The 23,737-nt window shown below is 41.3% G+C and overlaps 1 protein-coding gene across 1 annotated transcript in view; it reads right to left on the bottom strand.

The window, feature by feature from the left end:
- KLHL14 (kelch like family member 14) overlaps window positions 1–13,591 on the bottom strand; it is a 101,712-nt gene extending 88,121 nt beyond the window's left edge. The window contains exons 1-2 of the mRNA XM_030876499.2: window positions 13,474–13,591; window positions 10,517–11,488 (exon numbers count right to left, since the gene is read on the bottom strand). Of these exons, the coding sequence (XP_030732359.2) occupies window positions 10,517–11,445 (929 nt within the window). The 5' untranslated portion in view covers window positions 11,446–11,488; window positions 13,474–13,591. The remainder of the gene's footprint in view (window positions 1–10,516; window positions 11,489–13,473) is intronic.
- Window positions 13,592–23,737: the final 10,146 nt, after the last annotated feature.

The raw sequence follows: 23,737 nt of genomic DNA, 5'->3' as shown, positions 1-23,737 counted from the left end.
GGGTCTTTTTGGAGGGGGTGGTAAAAATGTTCTAAAATTAAGTGTGGTGATGGTGGCAAACACTGGATATACTACAGCTCCTTGGAGTGTACACTTGAAATGGGTAAATTGTGTTGGATGTAAATTACACCCCCAAAAAGCTGTTCAACCTGAATCCACAAAGGCTTTTCTAACTTTTCCAGTTGCTGACATGGATAGAACAAGGGAATGGACCAGACTCAGGACTGGCCTCAGCTCTGTAGTTTACTCAAAGGTGGATAAAACGGACACTGTCAGCTAAACCTTATCATTATCAGAGCAGCACTTGGGACCCAGACTGTGAGAATCTGGCTCTAGAATGAACATCCTGGACTCCTGGAATTAGGAGTCCTAACAAGTGAACAGAAAGGCAAATTGGATATAAACAGAACTATTCCTATAAGAATAAAAGCTATCAATGATTAAGTATTTACCGTCTGGTACTGTGTTAAGTGTAGTACATACATTCTTCCAACATTCAGAATTGCCCTGATGAGGTGGGTATCATTATCTACATTTCAGAGGTAAGCGATCTGAAAGAAGATTAAGTAAATTCCCCAAAGACAGCCAGCTTTTAAGTGGTCAAGGTGGGATTTGACCTGCATCTGTCTGAATTTTAGGTCTTAATTACTATGCAATAGAACTGTTTAAGATATTTGCACTATAACATAACATTTTTATCTGTACCTCCTATTATGTCATAGTCTCTTTCTCTCCATACCTATATCTCCTAGCTTTATTCTGTAGTCTGTACCTACAGATGTTATTCTGGAGTGAACCCTTGTGAAAACCTTAAGACAGGGAGTTTACAGGAATTGCCACTGACAGTAGCGGTACAGTTGTCATAGTAACCAATCCACCAAATTGGTCCCTGCTAGGAGGCTCACACTTCTGCCTCTATAACACACCAGTATTGGCTGGGATCCCTCACAGTATCCATGGCCCCCTGTTAATGCATATGGGGTAGGAAGTGCCGAGGTCCTGGTGTGCATCCTAAAGCATTAAAGTTCTTCCTTCGAAGTTTCCCTCTCTGACACAGATTTTCCATTCCCTCTTCTAATCCTTTCCATTTGCCCAGGATGTTCCGGTGTGCTTGGTTCTGAGGGGTGCTAAAAATCAGGGCCAGACAGAGTCTGCTGCTTTGTTCTAAGCAGGATTTACAAAATACGACTATTTTCTTTTTGGCAAAAAACTGACCCTCCCAACCCAGTAACTCCTCACTCAGTGCCAGACTGTGAATCTTTGACTGTCCCGGCCCCACCCACACGCAAAATAGACCTTTAGCTGATAAAAACACCTCTCAGAAGCCACCGTACAGAAAATTTCAAGCTGGCAGCCCGCAGTACGCAGTGTCTGGGGCTACGCACGCAGACACGCAAACACATCCGTCCCTCCGCATCTTTCAAGGATGCCTCTACATTTTCAAGGACTCTTCTTTTCTAACCTAGGTCTTTCTCTCTTCGTCCTCCTCTCCATTTCACTGGCCTCGTCCGTCTTCAGAGGCACCTGAAGGCACATAAGGCAGGGAAGTGAAACCGACTGTAATTCTTCAGTTCACTTCTCTGCAGCCTCCAGTGAGCCAGTCTCCATACGGTGGCCCAGCTGAGCTCGGAGGAAGCTCCGGTCCCTGCGCAGGTGTAACTTACCAACCCGCTCGCAGGCGCTGTGGGAGCAGAGAGCCAGACGCGGACGCCAGAGGCTCTGCGAGCGGCAGCAAACGAAGCCCTACATCGAATGTATGAGATTAAAAAGAGGAGGGACTCTCCTCTGTGAAAGGAAGAAATGGAGACTCTTATACCTAAAAAGGCCATCATTTTCAGGAATGAAATATAAATTGCTAGAGCAATCAAAAATTCTGATTTTCCCACTTCCTTCTATGACCTTGTGTTCACCTTCGAGTCCCTCCAACTTCACTCTTAGGCCCTTAGAAGTCTGACTATTTCTGTGCTATCAGTGAAATCACAAATATGTTCAAGAGTTTTCTAGATGGGCAAAAACGTATTCAGGTAACTTTGCTTAGTGTATCTTTTAAAATTAAAAAGAAATCAATTACAACTAGCACTTTCTGTTTGGAGTTCTTTCACGTTCTGAGCTGATCCTTACCAAAACCCCAGGAAGGTGAACTATAATTCTTAACCCATTTTACTGATTTGGGACTCAGCTAAAGTAGAGCTAAGATACACACTTAGGTTTACGAATTCAAAGGCGGCAGTGTTTCCAATATAGTATTGATCATTTACTCAGTTCAAGTATAAAAGCACGCTGATTTTTCCATATGGAATTCATCCATGCAGTGGATAATCCTTGGCACAGCCCACAACTTCTTCTATGATTTGGACAACCCTCCCTGCACAATCTCTAGCCACACACACCTCCTTTCAGCCCCTGGAAGGTACCGAACTCTTTGCCGCCTGGTGTTCGTGTACGTACTCCTCTCTCAGCTTATGCCTTCCCCACCTGCAGACCCTGCCTTCCCCCAGACCCACTACTCTGGATATCTCATCTCTCAAAGTTCATCTTAAACCTCTTCTGTAGAGAAAGAACTCTTCGGCCACTCCGACAAGGTTACAGCACTGCGTTATACCGTTTCCCAGCAAATGGCACTTTTCCAATCTGTAGCATGTATTACCCGTGTGATTAATCTGTGTACTTATTTCTTCTTCCTTATACGGTAAACCACGTGAAGTCACGAATGTGTCTGTCTTCTTCACTCTGTATCTCAGAGCATAGCACAGAGTTTGGTGTGTTATACATGTTCAGCATAAGTTTGGGGGATATTCCGTGGCAGAACTTCTTGTTAGTGGTAAATTCGACGCATCATCCCAAATTCCCACCGTGGGCGTGGCACGGCCATGGGCATGGGTTTAGAAAATGTGCCCAAGGTCATGAAGGTCCCCTTGTTTCTCAGGTCTGCTGCCAGCTCTAATTATACTGAGAATCAAGATTTACAAAGAATACAGTTACATTTTCATCTCCTCCTGTTGGCATAACAGACTGCCCCTTTAAACCCTGATGCTTCTGAAGCTACTGCATTATCTAGCGCAAGAACAAAGAGTTATTTATAAAACATCTTAACTCAGATTACAAATATATAATTATTGAACTGAATCAAATTATAGGAGTGAAGGGTCCATGACTGACCATTTTTTTCTTGTTGAAAGATTTTTTTCTTTTGAGGAAAAGAGGTTTTTTTTCCTTTTAGTGGAACTTTGTCTATAACTCTGCAAATTATATGTTCACTATGTAGTGACTTAAATGCTTCTTAATTTGTGCTTATTAGTCCAGCAAATATTGAGCGTCTACTCTCCAAACTCTAGAATTTTCTTGCCCGTCCTCCTTTACTACTAGTTCTCTTTTTCTTTCTGTTTCAGATGGTTTATATCTTAATAATTTCTTTGATTTCCCATATTTCCTTGCATTTTTGTTACTGCTGTTTTTTCTTTTTACTTCCCTTTGATTTATTTTCTCTCTATCACAAATATTCGCTATTTTCATTTCCCAACTACAATAAGCTTTCTCTAGTGCATTTCTGCTTTACTTCTAATGCTGCAAATAGTTCTAACCTGATTGTCATTAATACTTGCGAGTAAATAAGCCCTTTTGATATTTACAGTAAAATAGACATACTCACTATATGTTACAACCGAGAGTCCTTCCCCTGGTTAACTCACTGTCCTGCCCATATCATAACAGTGCTTATTTGTTTGGTTTTTTTAAGAGAAATCATTAGTAATTCATGCATCAAGAATTAACTTGGATGTTGATGGAAATGACATAGCACTGAATATATTTTCTGAAATTCCAAATGAATGACAGAAGGCATAAACACTACAGTGTAGCGAATGTTAAAATGATTTTCTTGAAACAAAAGATAAGCAGAATAAATTTTCAATTAGACTAATCTTATTTTCTGTTATTAAAACATACGAGTATTTTTATAATTCTGGCTTCTACCTGTTGTATTTATCACCTGTAAGTATCACCAATGTGAAGAGCTTTCTCTTGTCTTCACAGAAACAAAGCTGATAGCTTCTCTAGGACTCCAGTGCACAGAAATCTAGGGGGCTGGGGGCAATCTCTTGGTTCCAATACGAGCTCCAAGGCTTTGTTTTGGTTTGTTTTATTTTCACAATTATTTTTCAGAGTTAAGCTGAAAAGTTTTTATTTTTATTGATTTATTTAAAATATATTGGCTCATCTTATTTTTAGTAAGTCAGTATCATAGTGATAATCTCAGCAATCTCATTATTTAGCCCCTTAATCTCAGAACGAATAATTGAGTATGGTAGACCAGTAGGAAAAAATCTGGGCTTTCTACTATCTTCCTCTCACTCTTCTTCATTGGTTGGGTGGTTTGAAGATGCGTTAGAGGGTTGGAACTTTTAATCACTACTGTGCTGTGGTAAAACAAAGATATGGGAGGTGTAGATTGGAGTTTGCTTTTCATAGAGGCCATATGTACAATATGCACTCATAATAAGAGACTATTCTTCAGATGATGACAATTGACTCCCAACTCAACATTATTCAGATAATTGGACAACTTACTTATTTTCTCTGAGCCTCAACTGTCTAATATGTTAAAAGATTGAAAGGACTAGAAAGAATGTAAGTAATCTGTCAAGCTCACTCATGGTAGGTGCTCAATTAGTGATAGGTACCATTATTACTGGCAAACAGCAGTTGTGTGCGTGTATGTGTGTGTGTATGTAATCATCTTTAAAATTACCTCCATTTTTATCTTTCATTGGCTTTGTCAATTCACATGAAACTGAAACAAATCCTAAGTGTCCACCACAATTATATTTAAGACCAATACGCATTCATACTGAACTCACACTTTGGGGTCAAGTCCAGGCACTTGATCCAGTCGGGGAGATAGACACATAAGCCAAACCTACAGCAGCACGCACGCTCCTCCAGCGGTTACCCACTTTGGAGAAGGCAGGGAGGTTCTATAGACATACTTAATCCAGCTGATGCACTCAGAAGTCAGGAATCCTGCCAAGAATGCCCTTTGATCACAGCAGCTGGAGATACAGGTTGGCATTTAGAAGAATAATTGGTCACATGTTCATTCATATGCCTAGATTCGTTTATTCGATATGTACATGTCAGTCTCAGAAAGCAGTGTGTTAAATGTACCTTTCCTCCTGGAAATCATTAAAATACCATATCAATGATATTAAAGCCTATTCTGAATAATGACCAATCTATGTTAGTTGGTTCTACATCCAGTATGTTGGAAAAAAATGAGCAACGCGTTCACTCTTTTAATTAATCACCATTTACCTTCCTGGGGTTGCTATTCAAATTCTTAAGTCTTACTACAGAAAGTTGAAATTTTAACTTAGCATGATAGAATTATTTAGATTTGAATTCCTTCCAAACAGAAGCAAGAACACCAGAGGGATTCTTTCCACTAGAATAAGGGCAAAATTTTGTGTCCATTTTGTTCACTGATGTATCCCAAGTGCCTAAAATGGGTTTTGGCAAACTATGACTCACAGAACAAATCCAGCTTGCCTCCTGTTTTTATACGGCACCCCCCCAACACAAAATGGTTTTTAGATTTTCAAATGGTGGAAAAGAATCAAAAGAAGAATCATATTTCATAACATGTGAAAATTACATGAAATTTCAATGCTCACAAATGAAGTTGTATTGTAACGTAGCCATGCTCATTCATTTACATATTGTCCGTGGCTGTTTGTGCTACCAAGGAAGAGTGAAGTAGCTGCAACAGAGTTAGTGTGACCCTGAAGCCAAGTATAATTACTATTTGACCTTTTACAGAAACAAAAAAGCTGACCTTTGGTCCAGAATAATACATGTCCTTAACTTCTTTTAAAGTCAGATACATTAAAATTTAACCCTCACAAATGTCTTTCCAAAAAGGAAGTCTTAAACCTACATATAACTCTAGGGTCAATCACCAGATTACATGATAGAATAGAGAGGCTCATAGTAAGAAGCAGAACACCATGGATGAGAACACGGACTCAAGAGCCACAACTGCTTGGGCTCAGACTTGGGCTCTACCACTTACCAGCTGTGCAGTCATGGGCAAAATGCTTAACTTCTCTGTGCATCAGTTTTTCTATGCATAAAATGAAACAATGATGGTACCCATCCCTTAGGGTTATTATGAGCATTAAGTAACTTAATATTTGTAACAGACTTAGAATATCACCTGGTATGAAGTAACTGTTGTAAGTAAAGTAACATTTTTCACTGTATTTTTAAGATAAGAAATTTGAGATACTTAGAAATTAGCTAAGGTAATAAGTGAGCCTCAGTGTGTTCATAAGTATGGGGGAAAAAACAAAGATGAGTTAAAATTTGAACATGTCCACTATTGTCAGTAAGTCCTCTGAGCCAATGCAATGCACTAATATCTACTCTAATTGCTTTTTGATTGTAGGATATAACTATTTGGCTCCCATATCTGTGATATAATTTTGTAATCAATGGTCCTGTTTTAGATAATAAACAAATTGTATTCTGAATGGTTGAGTGACTTCTGATACAAAATCTAACTACCTAACAAGTTCTTATCTGAGGGTATCTAATTGACATAAAGGGAAATCACAATTTAGAGGATGCGAGGACACAAGATTAGTTTGCTTTGTTAAGGTTGTTATTCAGGTCTTAGGAAGGGAATCAATAGAAAATATTGTCCTACATTTAAAGAAACATTTTCTAAGCACCAAAACCAGGAATCAAAACTGTGCCTTAAGGAATTCTAATGGCTTTTTAATCATTGCAAGTCATTTTAGCAAATAGATAATTAGTATTTCTGATGTTTAAATAGATTTTTACATTAATTTATATGAAATCTTTAAATAGACTGTTTTGCAGAAAGTGAAATCTTTATAAGGTAGCCTTTTATCATCTATAAAATATAATCTCTTCAAAATTATACTTCAATACAGGCCTGTATACAGGACTGTAACAGCTGGATAGCTGACAGAGCCAGCAGGCCCCAGCTGGCATGCTAAATCCAGACTAAATCCAGACTAAATCCAGACTAAGGTGGGAAATTTTAAAAATATAATTATTTTTATGAATGCTTTTCTATTACACGTGTTCTCCTGGAGGAGGTTCAATGGACTTTTGTTATGTGCAATAGTAACATAGGTTGAAGAACTTTTGGTAAAATGTAACACTGAGGCTTTCTTATTTTATAATTTTAGTTCCTTCAACTTTCACTAAACATTTATTTAACTGTTACATTGTGGGAGGTGCAATGAAAATGTAAAAGAGAAGTTAATTAAGCCAGTCCAATTTGATTTATTTGGGACAATTACTAAATTATGCATAAAAATTTTTTAAATACAAATAAAAAAACTTTTTGGGTTACTTAAGCTAAACTTACACTACAAGTCTTTTGATACTTACTTCTTAATGCACTAAATGTTGCATGTCATGTCACTCTATTAAATTTTTTTGCTTTAGAAGCCTTTAATAATGACTTTCCCAGAAACTTTTTCAAAACTTATTTCTTAAGTGTCCCATTTCTTGCAATAAAGCAATATGAAAATAAGAAATAAGACTTCAAAATATTTTAATTTTTGTCCATCCAGGTCCTGTGGTCTTAAATTAGTTATGTATATACTTTAATATAAGATAATAAGTCTATTATTTTTAATATCCTTAATGCTTAGTTTGCTAAAATAAAATATGAATCCGAGTATAAATGTCATAATCAGAAAAACTAAGCAATTAGGATAAAAATTAAATTAATTTGCATATTTATAAAGCCTCTATGCTTGGTTTGCTTTATTTTTCTAGACTTAATAAAAATTCAAAATTACTCAATAATTTAAAAAATATTTAAAATATTGTTATTATATTAATAGCCCTACATTCTATAGATAACATGTATTCTTAAACAAGTAAATTCCTTCTGAAGTTATTCTATATGCTTGTATTTTGAACTTATTCCAACAGACTGGCCAATTTAAATTTTCCCACTCCTCTGAATTTGAGGAACTCTTTCATATTTAGACTACAGGTGGATAAAAAGTAATAAATACAATGCCCTTCCATTCAATTGTCTTCAATAAAAGTGATGCAATTTCAAAAACAATTGTTTAACACATTTATCCCTCTGTTAGACTACATGTAAGACTGAGAGAACATTTTTATATTGCTCTGATGCTATAACAAATGGGCTGATATCATACTATTGGTTGCAACTTACAACATTTTTGTCTACATTTAAGTTAAGATCTTGGTGGTTATTCTTGCATTCTTTCTGTGAATTAAAATTAGAATAATGTAATTAGTCCCTGAAATTAAAATGCTTCAGTTACTAATAATGGAACAAAGTCTAAATTATATTACTTTGAGATCAACAATAGGTTCACATGAACTATTTTCCGTATCTTCCGCTTTTAAAGGAAAATACAGTTTTCTTCCTATGGCAGAAGTATCAGATTCTTGCAGCATCCATGACACTTGTAAGCATTCAGTGGTCAGACGCCACTACATATCCTTCAAATGATATGGCCCAGTGAAGCTGGACGGTGTCGTCACGGAGCCAGGCAGCCTAGTATCTCAGCCATCCACCAGGACAGAGCCAGCAGGCCCCAGCTGGCATGCTAAATCCAGACTAAGGTGGGAAATGGATTTTGCATTTTGAAAGTCAACTCTTCCAACACTGAAACCTAGGACATATTTATCAGGTAAAAGTGCAATGAGGACTTCAAGCTTATTTATTGGATCAAATTTATAATGCTTATTTCCCCAAATTACTCTTAGAACAAGTTAAATCTTAATTTTATTATCCTTCTGAGTTTCTGAATTTATACTAGATTGTACATTTAAAAAATATGAATAAATGTATGTTCAGGACTATAACTTAATAGTATGATACATGCTAAGTTAAGTATATTTGTAAGTCACAAAAGTTAAAATAACAGAATATTGATCACCAATGTTCCTTGGTGTGGTAACATTTGCCTGTCACATTAAGCTTACCATCTTGATTTTTAGGCAAATTGGAACTCTTACAAAACAAAAATACATTCCATGTTATTGTCGCTTGGACTCCTGTGTTCACTATTCAATCACATGAGTTTGGATCCTCGTTTGTGTTATTGTCTTAACTGTCATGTTCTGACACTACAATTCATTTCTTGAAAATAGTAGAAAAATCAACTTACAAGATTTCTAAGTTCAAGATTTCCCATGCCTCCCGTGGGCCTCACCTGAATACAAGTGCTCCCTAAACAACTGTAGAGAATATCTTCCAGTTTCCTAAAAGTTTAGTTACCTAGGTCTGGTAGAAACATCATGATGGAAAAAATAAACATTTAATTCCATAAGGCTGCAGAAAGTGGACCCCATGTTTAAGACATCGTTCTGAGTGGGAAAAGGCCATGGTGGATTCTTAAACTGTGTACTTTCTAACATAGCACTTAGGTGGATTAGACTGGGATAGCCTGGCATCTGGAATCATGATGTTTTATCATGAGAAACTGAGAAGATACTGTTTCTCTTTTGTAAAAAGAGAAAGCAACCCTCTGCTAGGGCTCATTAAAAAAGGCGTTTAAAATTGGAGCCAATAAAACATGATTGCCAATTCCAACAGTCTTTTTGTTTTTTTAATCTCAGCAGCATTTTTCAAAGGCATTGTTTCTCTCTCAACTTTGACAGGAAATCCCACGTTCAATACACACAGGGGACACATTCCAAATAGCAACAACAACAACAATAACAACTCTCCAACTTCTTTGTGACTTCAGAGCAGGCGTACAGACCTAACTGCAGCTAGATGACCTTCCCCTCCTCTCAGTTTTCAACCGTGCTTCCCTCTGACATGGGAACTACTAGGCAGGATTCACTCTGACATCCCGAATCCTCTTGCTTTGCTGTAAGGAAAGGTTTTGCTTTTTCATAAGATAGAAAAGTTTGCCTGGGTATGGGATGCCAGAATTTCTCACAGCGACCCTAAAAGACAAAGCCTTTCAGAGCTCTAAGCAAACCCCAGTCGCTGAAAAACAGAAAATAACTTGAGTGTCAGAATGAATGAAAGCTTTCCTCCTCGAGCATCGCCTGGCACTTCTGCTTGCCCAAGGCAGGAAAGAGGGGGACTGGGGTGGGGACTTCTCATCACAGAACCCTTTTTCTTAAGTAAGCATATTTTGAGATGTAGAGGGAAGCCTGGATAAAAAGGGCTCCAAGGCTGTACTTCTAACTGCCTGGCCTTTGACCCCACCTGCCTGTCAGTTTCAGCCCGCAAGTCCCACATCTCCGGCTCTGGGGATATTGAGAACGTGGGCTTTCTAGAGCTCGGAGATGCTGTGAGGCCAGTTTCCTGTTGACCTTTCAGGGACTCTGAAATCAACTTTCCCCACACAGTCTGAACTGTTTGTTTTCAGCCAGCCTGAGCCTCCCGCCCAGCCCACCCCTATCCTCCTCCTGCCTGCCCCCACCCCTCCCTCCGGCCTCTCGCCTCTTCCCCCCCACCCCCCGCTTTGTTGTCTCATACCTGCTGGCCAGGCTCTGCCTGCAGTGCTGCCTGAAGGGCATCAGGTGGTAGTTCATGGCGTCCAGCAGCAGCTTCTGGCAGACCGGGTCGGTGCGCATGAAATCCACTGACTGGACCCGCTCCACCAGCTCGGGGGCCGGGATGAGCGCGAAGCGGAGGCGCTTCATGAGGTCGGGCGCGTACTGCATGCGGGTCTCGCGGTCGTGCTCCAGCCACAGCACGGACATCTGGAAGAGCGCCAGCTCCGACTCCACGGGGGGCGGCAGCGAGTCCAGCAGGGCGCGCATCTCCTCGAAGTTGAGCAGCAGCACATCCTCCACCAGGTACTTGTTGGCCAGCTTCTTGGTCTCCTCCAGGCCGTGCAGTGCGGCGATCTTGCACACTTGCTTGTAGTTCTGCACCGAGATCTGGTCGTTGAGGAACTGCACGCAGAGCTTGGTGACCTGGGGGATGTGCAAGATCTTGCTGACCGACAGCACCTCCTCCACCGTGTCCAGGGAGAGGGTCACGTTGGCCGTGTAGAGGTACTCGAGCACGAGGCGCAGCCCGATGGACGAGCAGCCCTGCAGCACCAGGTTGTTGATGGCCCGAGGACTGGTCAGCAGCTTGTCGTCGGGGGAGGAGGAAGGAGTCCCCGGCTCCTCCTGCGGCGGCGGCGGCTGTTGCTGCGGCGGCTGCTGGTCCTTGGGGGGCCCCAGACCGTCCTGGCCGCCGACCCCTCCCCCGAGAGGGGGGTGACTGGAGAAAAGCGATCGGAAGTACTGCGAGCAGGAGGCCAGCACGGCCTTGTGGCAGTGGAACTGCTGGCCCTGGGCCGTCAGGGTCACGTCGCAAAACAGCTGCTTCCTCCACAGCAGATTGAGGCCGTGCAGCAGGTTGTCGCTGTGGCTGGGGTCGAAGGTGGAGGTCCGGTCCCCGGATCTGGACATGGCGAGCTGACTCGGCGCACCTGGCTTTAAACCCTCCTCCGACCTGGCAGACAGGGGTGGGGGATGGGAGGGAGGGGAGAAGGGTAGTGGAGGGGGTGGGGTGGGGTCGGCGTGGGGACGGGTGTGGAGGGGAGGGGAGGGGAGGGCGAAGAACCACAATCAGTGCTCAGCTTGGCCTCCGGACCCCGACCCTCGGAGGAGGTCTGAAGGCGCTGGATCCGTGAGCGCCACCAGAAGGGCCCTGTCCGGGGTCCGGGCGCCCGTTCTGCTCCCTACTACGCCTCCCGCCACCGCCCACACACTTCGTCCCCCACTTTCCTAAAACCACCCGGGCTCGGCTCTTGGCAGCGACAGCGGTGGCAGCAGCGACGGCAAAGTGGCGGCTGAGGCCGAGACACCCCGTGGGCTCGTGTCCATGCCCGGCCGGGGCGGGGAGAGGCCGGGGAGTGGGGAGCCGGGGGGTGGCCCAAGAGCGCAGAGGCGACCGTCGGCGGAGCTTCCAGGTCAACTCGCGCCCGCAGCTTTGCTTTTCGCAGTTGGTCCAGTTTTGGGGGGTGGGAACGGGGACACGACAGGCGTGCGGGCGGGCAATACTTAGCCCTCCAAAAGCTGGGGACCCCTTCGATTAGCCGTGCTGCCCCGAGAAACTCCTAGACTAATAGTCTGAGGGAGCAGATAAAGCCCTTTCTTCTCCCGGGAAAGTGCAGCGGAGCGCGGTGAGGACCAGCTCAGTGGACTAGGCAGAGGCGGGAGCTGTCCTTATCAATTCTAGCTCATTTCCCTCACCCCGGCCCTGCCTGCTTCCCTGCTTCGCAAACTGTTGGCTTCCCAGTCACCACTCAGTTTTGCTAATTTTCCAGAGACGCCTTTAAACCTGGCAGGGGAATCCCTCCAGCCCCAGACCCCCTCTCCCCCGCCTTCCCCCACCTCCTGCATTTCAAAGCGCGGAAGTTCGGGCGTGTATCTCCCCTTCCCCCGCGGGGCGGCACCGAGGAAGATGAGGAGGAAGGCAGTGGAGCTACTGGGGTGGATTTAGAGCAAGAGCCGGCAGACCCGATGGGATTCGTGTGGACGGTTCTCCCTCCCAGGCACTGGGCGCAGTGGCTTTAACTCCTGTAACTATGAGAAGTTCAAGTTAACCGGCAGGTGTTGGGGGAGGGGCTGGGGGCTATCCGATGGTGGGGGGGCACGCAGTTCGGCGCGGGATCTCTGGATCCAGCGTTGCCGCCGAAGCCGCAGCTTCCTTCAGAGCCCCTCAGCACAGCCCCCCCACCCCGAGCCCCCCAACTCGGGCACCCCGACTCCCCCGGCCCTGGAACTACTTGTGCAAAAAGTCTGAGCCGCCCGCATCCAGGCGGAGGAGGGCAGGATGGGGGGGGGGCGGCGAGATCGATGCGCCAGGTCCTTAACGTGTAATTGCACCTTCTAGGGCTGAGCAGAAAGGGACCCTTTGCCCACACCCGGCCCGCGCGCCCGCCAGCCCGGGAGAACCGCCGCCGCCGCCGCCCGGCTCAGAGGGATCCGGCCGGACCTGCGCCTTCCACTGCGGCTCACTCTGCCCTGCCTGGCGCCAGTCCTGGATCGCCGGCTTCCTATTTCCACCGGACTGGGCTCCTCTCGACTCACTTTATCATCCCGTTCCAGGTGGACCCTAATCTCCCGCGAGCTCCCTCCCCCAGCAGCATCCGACCCCCCCCCCGCCCCCAAAGCTCTGGCTCTCCTGAAACATCTCCCAGAGTCTCTCCCTTTAAGTGGACTCGGTCATACCTCCCTCTCGCTCTCCCCGCTTCGTTGTCTTCCCCCCCACCCCATCTTTTCCTATTCCCTTTCCTTCTTGCTCTCCTCCTTTGCCTTCCCCCCTCATCTGCTTATTTCTTGCAATAGGAGTTTTATTCTTTATGAGCGTTTGCCACACAATCACCCCCCACCCCTCTGAAAGACTCCCTTCCCGTCCCTCCCCACGCGGCCAACAACCCAAAAGACACAACAAAATACACACACAAGGCAGACACAAGGCCAGAAACTTACCTGCTTTCAACCAGCTGCAAAGTCAAGGCTCACTTAAGCTCCCCCCCAAAATCAATTGTCCTTCCTTTTTAAAGGTTTGCTCTCTCCTTGGGAGGGGGGAAAACACCTTCAGGTTCCCAACTCCGGGCAGTCACTCTTTACAATTTATTTTGTCGTACATCATTTGATCACCATGAATTAGCAACAGCAAGAAAATGTAGGAGAGGGAGAAAAGAGAGAAAGAGAGAGGGAGAGAGAGAGGGAGAGAGGGGAGAGAGAGAGAGAGGGAGCAGAGCTTTCTGCAAGAGAAGAAGAAGAAAAAATGTACGTGTGACAAATTATGCTACCAAGAAACAACACATCATTATCCTTGGGCCTGGGGCTCAGTGAGTCGTAACGAGAGTAATAGGAAATCCACGGTTGGGGAGAGAAACGGTCGTGCTTGGCCAGTAGAGAGAGACCATACAGGGGGATGGATGCTGGAGAGACTCGCAAAATTATGGCTCAAGGCTATTGTAAAAATTGTCGAGCGTAAATGACTGCGATTTCAAACATCTTTGGAAGAAAGAAGGGGAAAAAGCGAGCCCCCCCTCCCTCCCTCTCCCTCTCTCTCCCTCTCTCTTCTCTCTCTCTATAAAGAACCGTCAAGTTTTAGTGCGCATTGCTAATTAGTCAATTTCTCTCTGCCTTCACAGGCTGGCGACTTCGCTGCTGAGCTGAAACTGCTAATTTCTGTGACCAGCTTTTTTCTTAGCTGTGATCTGGATGAATGAGTAGCTGTCTCACAGAGATGACAAAAATAAACTCTAATCCCCCCCAAAATTTCCACTACGTCTTTCTCATGCATAGATTTATGATCTTCAAGCGCTCTGTGCAATATGCAAACTTTTTGTGTCTGTGTATGTGCTGTTGTTTCCAGATTTCACTACATTGGTATGCTGCTTTTCCCTTTCACCTCCCCCTCACCCCTCACACTGTGAAATGCAGAAACAATCTGATCTCAAAGTATGCCAAGATGTCACTTTATAGTGTCTTGGTATTTGGGGTTTGAGTCTGACTTGGAAGTCAGGAGCCCTTGCCTAAGAGGTGAGTGGCTAAGTGTACAACGGGGGTGGGGTGGGGGAAGTAGACAGAATAGAGGACAGCCCTTTGCTTTACATTTGTTTTCCTGCACCATTCAAGCTTTATGATCTTGTTGGAAAACATATTTTCCCTGGTTATACAGCCATCTCTGAACTTCTCTGTCAGCTCTTCAACAGTAAGGATTCAGAACTTACAATTTTTTTTTTTTTACTGGAAGATTAAGCTTATTGTCAGATGTGCCTTTCAATTAGGAGTCTTTGATTTGCAGGAGCTAGAATCAAGTGCTAGGAAAGCCAGCTGCAATTTCACAAATATAACCTTTAAACTTTGGAGCTTATCTGATATATAAGGTTGGCCACAGAGAGGTCACATTTTTGACCCTGCTTAGCATGCAGAAAGAACCCCAGCATGACTCTGGAATTTTTGCTGTACCAGAGATTCATGTGCATTTTGGTAGAGGACATGTTCTCTAGACTTACCTCATGATGTATTGCACCCTTACATTTATAGCCCTGCATTTTGGTTGTCAATGGGGGCTGGAGGTGTCCGAGAAAGAAGGGGAAAAAAAAGCAGAAAAAAGAAGGTATGCCCTTGAATAAAATGAACATGGAAGAAAGCTGGACTTGAGTTAGATTGAGTTTTGTTTGCTATTAAATGTATGAACATGATTCATTCTAATTGATATGTACTCTGATTAGTAAACTTATTAAAATACACATCAGCTCATTGAAAGCCTGCCTTTTTACCTTACCCTTTGATTGGTGAGAGATGGAAAGACACCTGCTTAAGGGAGGGGGAAACCTGAAAATTCTTTGGTTCAGAAATCGGGAATTCCCCATTTAAAATGATCAACATTAACATGCATATGGGATATTTACTCTTGAATAGATGAGGAAGGATCATAGCGAAGCGTTTATCCTTCACAAAGGCCTTTCTCTATCAAGGTCCTAGATTATCTGAGGGTAAGACTACTTTATTCAGATCTTGCTGAGATGCTGCATTCTCATATTCATATTTATAATAAAAAGCTCCAATACATGATAAAATAACAGAAAAGGACTTTTTGATTAGAGCAGGGGAAGGAAAGAGAACAGATCTTCCAAATCTTCTGGCCCTTCTATGTTTTTTCTTTTTTTTTTTTTTTAATTTCTCTTATTTAGGTCTTGAACAGGAAGACTGTGTGACTGTAATATAACACCTTTTGGGGTTTCTGTTTCATTAGCAAGTGTGTGAAGTGTCACCAAACTCTCTGCCACGCAAAGTATAATTTTATGGTACGCTTTTGCCGTTGATCTTTTATGAGCTTCCAATGAAGTATTTGGAACTAAACCCAAAGGTGAATAAGAGTATTGATCGCTTAAATTATTGCCATATTTCCATTTTATCATAAAGGAATTAGGGATTAAGGTTGTTTTGTAGACCTCGCAGTATCTTAGTTTTGAATTTATATATATATGTATATATACTTACTGATAGGATATATTGATATTGATATATAATTATGATTACTAGGACCTTTGCTGTTTTCAAACAATATAAAAGCCACATTTCAAAAATTTTAACTACCTACAATTGTAATGCTTATTTAACAACCTGGACGGAAGGGAAGGGGGACCGGTTGGGGGTTGCAATTCTAAAACAGCTGTTAAAATGAAGAGGTTAGGCTGTTTTCTTCTCGATTTTAAAGTTACACTATTTGAGAATGTTTAACATTCAGAGAAAAATTACACTTATGGCTATTTTGTAAGCAATTAAAAAAAGAATACTGATAATAAAAAAAATCCGTTCTTAATCTGTGCGTAAACCAGTGTTTATATCATATAAATTACATACCTCCAATATCTTGCCCTGGCTTTGACTGAAATTATCGCAGAACTCACAAATGATATGACACTATTTACAATAAATCCCGTTATGAAAGATTCAATTTTGCAAAAATCGGATGCTAGCTACTAAGCGTTTGTAAGTATTTGAATTTTATCTTACTTCACTGTTCAACGTACAGAAATTGCATCTGTGTGTTTGATCTGTCCTGCTGAGTACTACCAGCAGCTTGCATCTCTGCCACTATTGTTTTTAAAATGGCAGGAAGGACGTGACTAGTCGAGAGTACTCAGCGGGATGGATTTCACATGACATAAGAGGAGCCAGAATTGTCTTATAAAAAAATTAATTATGATCATGTAGTCATCTAATTCAAACAGTCTTCACACTTTGACAGAATTATCAGATTTATTCATCAGTGAATCTGCATTTAAACTACGTACAGTGGAAAGATGCGGAAACTGCTGGCACTGAGCAGTTTAACGAGAGCTGCCCCCAGCTCTGAGCAGGCTGGTCAGCCTTCAGGGTGACAGGGACCCAGGAGAATCTGTGGTTCAGGTTGCTCCGGACCATCTCACCGGACTGGGTGAACTTAATTTTATCTTCAGAGCAGTTCAAGAAGCATTTTGCTGCCTAACAGGAAGGGACGGCCACGTTGAAACTTTACTTCTCTGGTTCTTGACTTTTCTTTTAAGATTTACGAGTTCTCCTCCAATTATATCAATATCAAAGCCTGGCCTCCCCGTGTGTCTTTCGGTTAGTAAATACTACTTCCCGTGGCCTGACCTTTCAGATTGCCACCATTGTAAAATGGGTGGACGGAGAGAGGTATTGTTCCATTTTACAATGAAATGGAGGAAGGAGGGACCTGTTGGCTCCCCAAAGCCAGGGAGTGGCAAAACCCAGACAAAACTTGCAAGTTTCTAGTGTTTTATTTTAAATCTTGGGTAGATGTGGCCTGAGATAGCACAAACCATCAGCATCAAGGAGCTTACTGAAGAACAAAAAATCTGAAATAACAATAAAAGTCAAGAAATAGTGCTATTGAGTAGCACGTAGTCAAAAGCCAATGCTTTGCTATTGCCCTGGGGTCAAATCCAACTCCTTGTCCAGCATCCTGGGTTCCCAGGATCTAGTTCTAATGCTTCTGGGAAGTCTGTTGTTAGCTGTTTTCTGAACACAACCCGCTTTCACAGCACAGTGCCAATGCTTAGGTTGTGTTCTTATCAGAGGCCTTGGTTCTCTACGTATAGAAACCGCACGTAGTTCTCAAGATTGAACTCAGATTTCTTTCCAAGGTGAAACTTCCTGGCAACTTCAAGCAGACTAATAATAGCTAATACTTATTGAGCTTATTACTTGTGTGGTAGACACTAGTCTAAATCATTCAGGTGTTTTATTTTCTTGATCCTCTTGCTAATCCTATGAGAATTTGGTAGATTGTAAGAATGGCCCCAGTCTCATATATATGTGTTAGCATACGGTATTTGTCTTCCTCTTTCTGACTTACTTCTCTCCATCCTTCCCCATAGAAACATCCCATTATAATGTGGCTTGGTTGCCCTTCGCATCAAGAGTGGAGTCTATTTCCCCACCCTTTGAGTGTGAGCTGGTTTTGTGACTTGCTTCGACCAACAGAATCTGCCAGAAATGACTTTGTGCCGGCTCCAAGTCTGAGCCTCAGGAGGCCTTGTCTAATTCAACTCTCCCTCTCTGAACCCTGCCAGGTGCGATGTGCAAAAGCCCAGGTTAGCCTGTGGCGGATGAGATACCACATGGACCAAGCCATTGCCCAGCTGACCTGATAACTGAACTCAGCTGTGTGACTGAACTTAGCCGAGGCGGAAGAACTAACACACCCCGAATTACTGCCCCACAGAACGCTGAGCTAATTAAATGGCTGCCGTTTCAAGCTATTCGTTTTGGGGGTGATATGTTCCATAGTAAAATTAGCTGATAAAGAAAGGTTCTATTACTATCATTTTACCAATGAACAAAATGAGGTGCAGAGAAATCAAGTAAATTTTTCAGGGTCACACAGCATTTCAAAGGTACAGCTGAGATTCAGACCCCACAATCTGACTCTAGAGATGAGTCAGTCTGCTACACTGGCCACAGAAGAAATGCCTGCCTCCTGTGACCTACATTTATTCATTCATCAAGCATAGGCCAAGTAGTTATTATATACCAGACAATGTGGTAAACACTGAAGATACAATGATGAATAAAACTGCATTCTTGCCCTCGAGGGGCTAACATTCTAATGGAGGAGACAGGCAGGTAAATTACACACAGCAAGTGAGTAATTACATTGTGATAATTGCTCTAATAAGGGTATGTGTAATGAACTACTGGAGCAGAAAGGAGCAGGTTCTTAACTTTCTTATAGCACTTATTATCTGTAATATTCTTTTCACATTTGTTATTTACTTCTTTGTATTATTAGTTGCTTATTTAGGAAAATATGTTTTATGATCTCAGCTAGATTATAAGTTTCTAGGGTAGAAAGAGCCTAGTGCCTGGTAAAACTTCCCATGGAGCCTGACTCTGTATCTCGCCCATAGTAGTTATTCAATAAATATGTTGATGGACTATGAAAGGTAAATTTTCAAATTTATCAGGGTAACTGCAGAAAGAACAAGGAGGTATGTTATAATCAGAGACTGTGTTTGGCATTTGACTAAAGTGGTATTATTCAATTCTTTGATTATATTGACCTATTATCTAAAAATTAATAAAAGTCTTTATAATATTGTAAAGTAAACAATTTACTGTTCACAGCACATAGATAAGAGTTTGATGGGACCTCAGTGAGTGCTGCCCTCAAATCTCACCTATGGCAATCATCACTCAGCAAAGTGCTCTAAATCCTTGAAGAGAGCCGCTACTTGTATGGACATATTAAACTACTAAGCGTACATAGCACAGAACCATATTTCTAAGCCTGGACTCTGTAAGCAGACCACCTGCATTTGAATCCTAGCTCTGCCTCTTTCCATCTGTGTGACCTTGGGCAAATAATCGCTCTCTGCCCAGTTTCCCTATCTTGAGGATCAGGATAGTTGCAGCACCGCCCTCCTAGGGTTTCATGATGCTTAAATTTTTGTACGTATTTGTAAACGTGCTTAGAACAGTTCCAGACACATAGTGTCATGTGAATGTTTGTTAAATAAAAAATAAACATATGAAGCTAAAGATTTTTTTCTTTTTCGGCTTCCTTTTTCTTTTCTGCACACTATGTCTAGTGCTCAACAAATACTGGATGGAGGAAGGAGTAATGACATCTACTTTTCTCAGGGGTGCAATGATTCATGATGCTGTTCAAGAAGCAACTGGTCACTTTAACGAAAGAACCTCTATTTTTGACTTTTCATTTTAGATATTTTATGTTACAGTTTGTTTACCTATAGTTTTAAAAGTCATCTTTCTTTTATCTTTGGGGACATTTGGCATTTCACATACATGTCTTGAGTAACTGAGATTCTAAAAAAGTAAGGATATTTATGTTTAATGATAGTTTAATGATAGATGGCAGAATATATTCCTGATTCTGAAAAGCAGCTCTTTGGCGATAGTTCTTCATGCCAATGACTGAGATGAGGGAGGATGTTGTTGCACTTCAGCTTCTGTCTTTTTTTTTATTTTAATTGGAGTATAGTTGATTTACAATGTTGTGTTACTTTCTGCTGTACAGCAAAGTGAATAAGTCATGCATATACATAATTCCGCTCTTTTTTAGATTCTTTTCCCATATAGATCATTACAGAGTATTGAGTAGAGTTTCCTGTGCTATACAGGAGGTCCTTATTATAGCTTCTGTCTTTGATGTTACCTGTGACTCTGGACAAATCACTGTTCTTCTCCAGGTCTCAATTTCCCCATATATGGAGAGAGAGAACATTTGGAGAGAGGTAGCATTTCCTTCATTTAACTACTGTATAGGTTTGCGCTGAGGGGAAGTGGCTAGAGTGAATGGTCCCCAGGAACAATTGGGAACGTTCTTAGTGACTTGTGGAATGAGATGAAGATTTAGATAATAGAAGAAGAAAAATCTTCTTCGCTCCCTGAAAAGCGCCCAGAGGCTTGGGGCCAGAGGTATTTACCCAGTCATCTTTCTGGAAGTAGTCAAATGCAAACAACAAATCCAAAATTGAAAGTATTTTGAGTGTATCAACAGAAATTATATTAGATACATTCACAAATAAATGCTTTTTTAAAAATTCAAACAGAAAGTCACAAAAATTATAATCACCCTCATCAGTTCACTTAGTCCCATGTAATTAATTTTTTTCATCTTGATCTTTTGTTAGCACTTTTATGAATTCATCAGTTTTCCATTAGAGTTCTGAAAATGCTTATTCATTCAGTTCAGCAGTATAGTCAGTTACCAGAAACCTGTACTTGTCAGTCTTTTCCATGAATTCCTTGAAGATGAAACCCTTTTATAATAAATGCTTTTATATGCATCAAAATTTTCAAACAGTTGGAGTTTATGGGAAAGTATTTGTTTTACTGTAGAAATGCCCTATTCCAAATGTTCATTAAAGAAAGGCATGGAACTCTTTCCTTATAAGCAAGACAATGTACCTTTATCATAAAGAGTTATCATCCAGATTTGCAAATTATCCTAATCACCTTCTCCACCCTCAAATATTTCTTTTATTTGTGGCAATATTTTTTCTTTCTCTTACTGATTCTTAAAAATGAAGGTAAGTATTGCTGTGTTGCAATATTCACCAGCCCGTTGAAATTTTTTTTTTATAGTTAATAGAGAAAAATGACCTAAGTTTTTTAGTCAAATACTTCTATGCCTAATCATTAATTATCATTGTATCATTACAAGGACATACTATCTTGACTGAGGTCCAGTTTTCCTTAGAGATGACCTGTTTATACCTTGAAATATCTGTTTATTTCTGCTCTCAGCTTCTTTGATTAGTGCAAATTTTCCCAATTTTTCAATTTTTCGAATAATATTTCTCTGTTGCTCTGTCTTATCCCTTTCTCCATATCCTCTTTACTCCTCTATGCCTTCCAGTATACCCAATCCTATTTTTAATTACATTACGTTTTATAATACAATATTTCATAGTATTTCAGTAAAGTTTCAAATTGTTCAAATTCTGTGCATTAATAGTTGAAGAACTGTCTGACAGTTTGGATAAATTTTGGGAGTCGGCTGGCTTAGATGACAAATAAAGAATTCTGCTGGGTATTTCATTTTATTTTACTTTTTAAAGACAACTGACTACCTAATGGATACGTTTTCTCAAAATCTGATAGTAACAGGCAGCCACTGCTAATACAACCCGATAAATCTGAATTGGAATCTTTTCATTTTGTCTTTACATCTTATTGAGCTCACCAATAGGACTGATTTAAATTCTCTGTGGGGACTTAAATCCCATCTGCAAGAATATTTTGTCCAGTTTTATCTCGTTTTATGTGAATGAAGTCCATAGTTTACTCAAATTTCCTTACTTTTTACCTAATGTCTTTTTTCTGTTCCAGGATCCCATCTAGGATAAACACATTACATTAAGTTGTCATATTTCTTTAGTCTCTTTTTGGCTATATAGTTTCTCACACTTGTTTTTGATGACCTTGAAAGTTTTTAGGGATATGGATCAGATAATTCGTAGAATGTTTCTCAATTGGGAGTTGTCTGATGTTCTTCTCATGATAATACTGGGGTTGTGGGTTTGGGGAAGGAGGACCACAGAGGTAAAGCCCTATTTTAATCACAGAATATCTAGTTGATGTTAAACCTGATCACCTGGCTGAGGTGGTATTTGCAGTAAAGGTACTTTTTATTTTTTACTCCTCTTTCTATAAAGAGGATGTAAGTTTTATTCACAGCCCACACTTAAGGGGTGGAGAGTTTGGCTCCATCTCCTTGAGGGTGGAGCACCTACACAAAAGATTTGAGATTTGTCTGCAAGGAAGATTTGTCCATTCTCCTGTATCTATTTTTCTTCATTTAGTCATTTATTTATATCAGTATGGGCTCATGGATATTTATTTTGTACTTTGGGTTATAATCCAATACTACTATATTTATTTTGCTGCCGGAACTGTTCAGCTTTGGCCATGGGCAAGTCTTTCTGTTGGCTTCTATATTCCTTGACATACTCCCATCATTACCTTCCTCCCTCCCTCCTCCCTCCCTCCCTTCCTTCCTTCCTTCCTTCCTGGCATGGCAAAATACTGCATGCTCATCTTGTTTATTTCATCCCCCAGTCCTAGAATCAACAGTTTCTCCCAGGGACCCTGTTTGCCTTTTTGGAGACTGGTGTTAGGAACAAAGATCTGGACATTAGATTGATAGTTGATACTGGGGTGTTTCTTTTAGACATTCTCAGCTGACAGAGCAAGCTGTATGTACACATCTATACATGTTTCTATATGTAACCATCTGTATCTATATTAAGCTCAACATGAGTTCATACTGATGTCCCTAACTCTAATCCACTAACAGCCAACTTAATTTTAACTAAAATGGTTTATGTGGGAAAAACATGAGGAGAAGGAAGAACAGGCAAAACAGTGTCCCTGCTTTGGGGTGGTTGAGACCAGAGAGGACACTGAACTCCCAAAGGATGTAAACAAGGGCTCCAATGGAGGAAGAAACTATTAATACATCCTTTAGTAACAATTTTCAGGTTTACTATTAATAGGGTTATACTTCAAACATTTTTAGGGTAACATGCAGCAAAGGAATACTTTGCAACAGAAGTCCAATATCTTTTCAGTTGGACTTTTCAAAGTCCAATATCTTTTCAATAGGAGAGATGTCAGGATTCTGTAGCCTGAGAGGGAGACTTCAAACACAGCTCTATTGGGAGGAGGCTATAAGACAAAGCATCCCAGCCTAGTCCGATCTTGCTTCTCTAGGCCATTGATCCTGATGACCACTGGAAGTTCCTATAAGAGGGGTAGTGAGGGGTGGTTGTAGCTACAGTTCACCTAATAGTTCAATGTTCTGTAGGAATAGTAGGAAAGAACATGGGACTTGGATAGAAAGAAATGGATTTGAGAGTCACCTCCACCATTTGTTAGTAATATAAATATCCTAATATCTCTAAACCTTGGTTTTCTCATTTGTAAAATAAGATAATAATAATTTCTATAATATTTATGTTTTAGGGGCAGTGTAATGATCAAGAAAGCTAACATGTGAAAGTAATTTGTGAACTGAAAAAACAATGTGGAAAGTATTCTTATTTATATTCCTCACAGTAGGAGATCACACATATGTAGGTAGTTGCAGGTGATATAGCATGGTGGTCAAGAAAGTGAATTCTGGAAAGAGACTGCTTAGGTTAAAATCCCAATGACACAGTTTACTAATTGTGTAAAGTTGGTCCAGAAACAATTT

Source organism: Globicephala melas, chromosome 13 (genome assembly GCF_963455315.2).
Source record: "Globicephala melas chromosome 13, mGloMel1.2, whole genome shotgun sequence".
Lineage (NCBI taxonomy): Eukaryota > Metazoa > Chordata > Mammalia > Artiodactyla > Delphinidae > Globicephala > Globicephala melas.
This window is presented reverse-complemented; position numbering and strand designations above follow the sequence as displayed.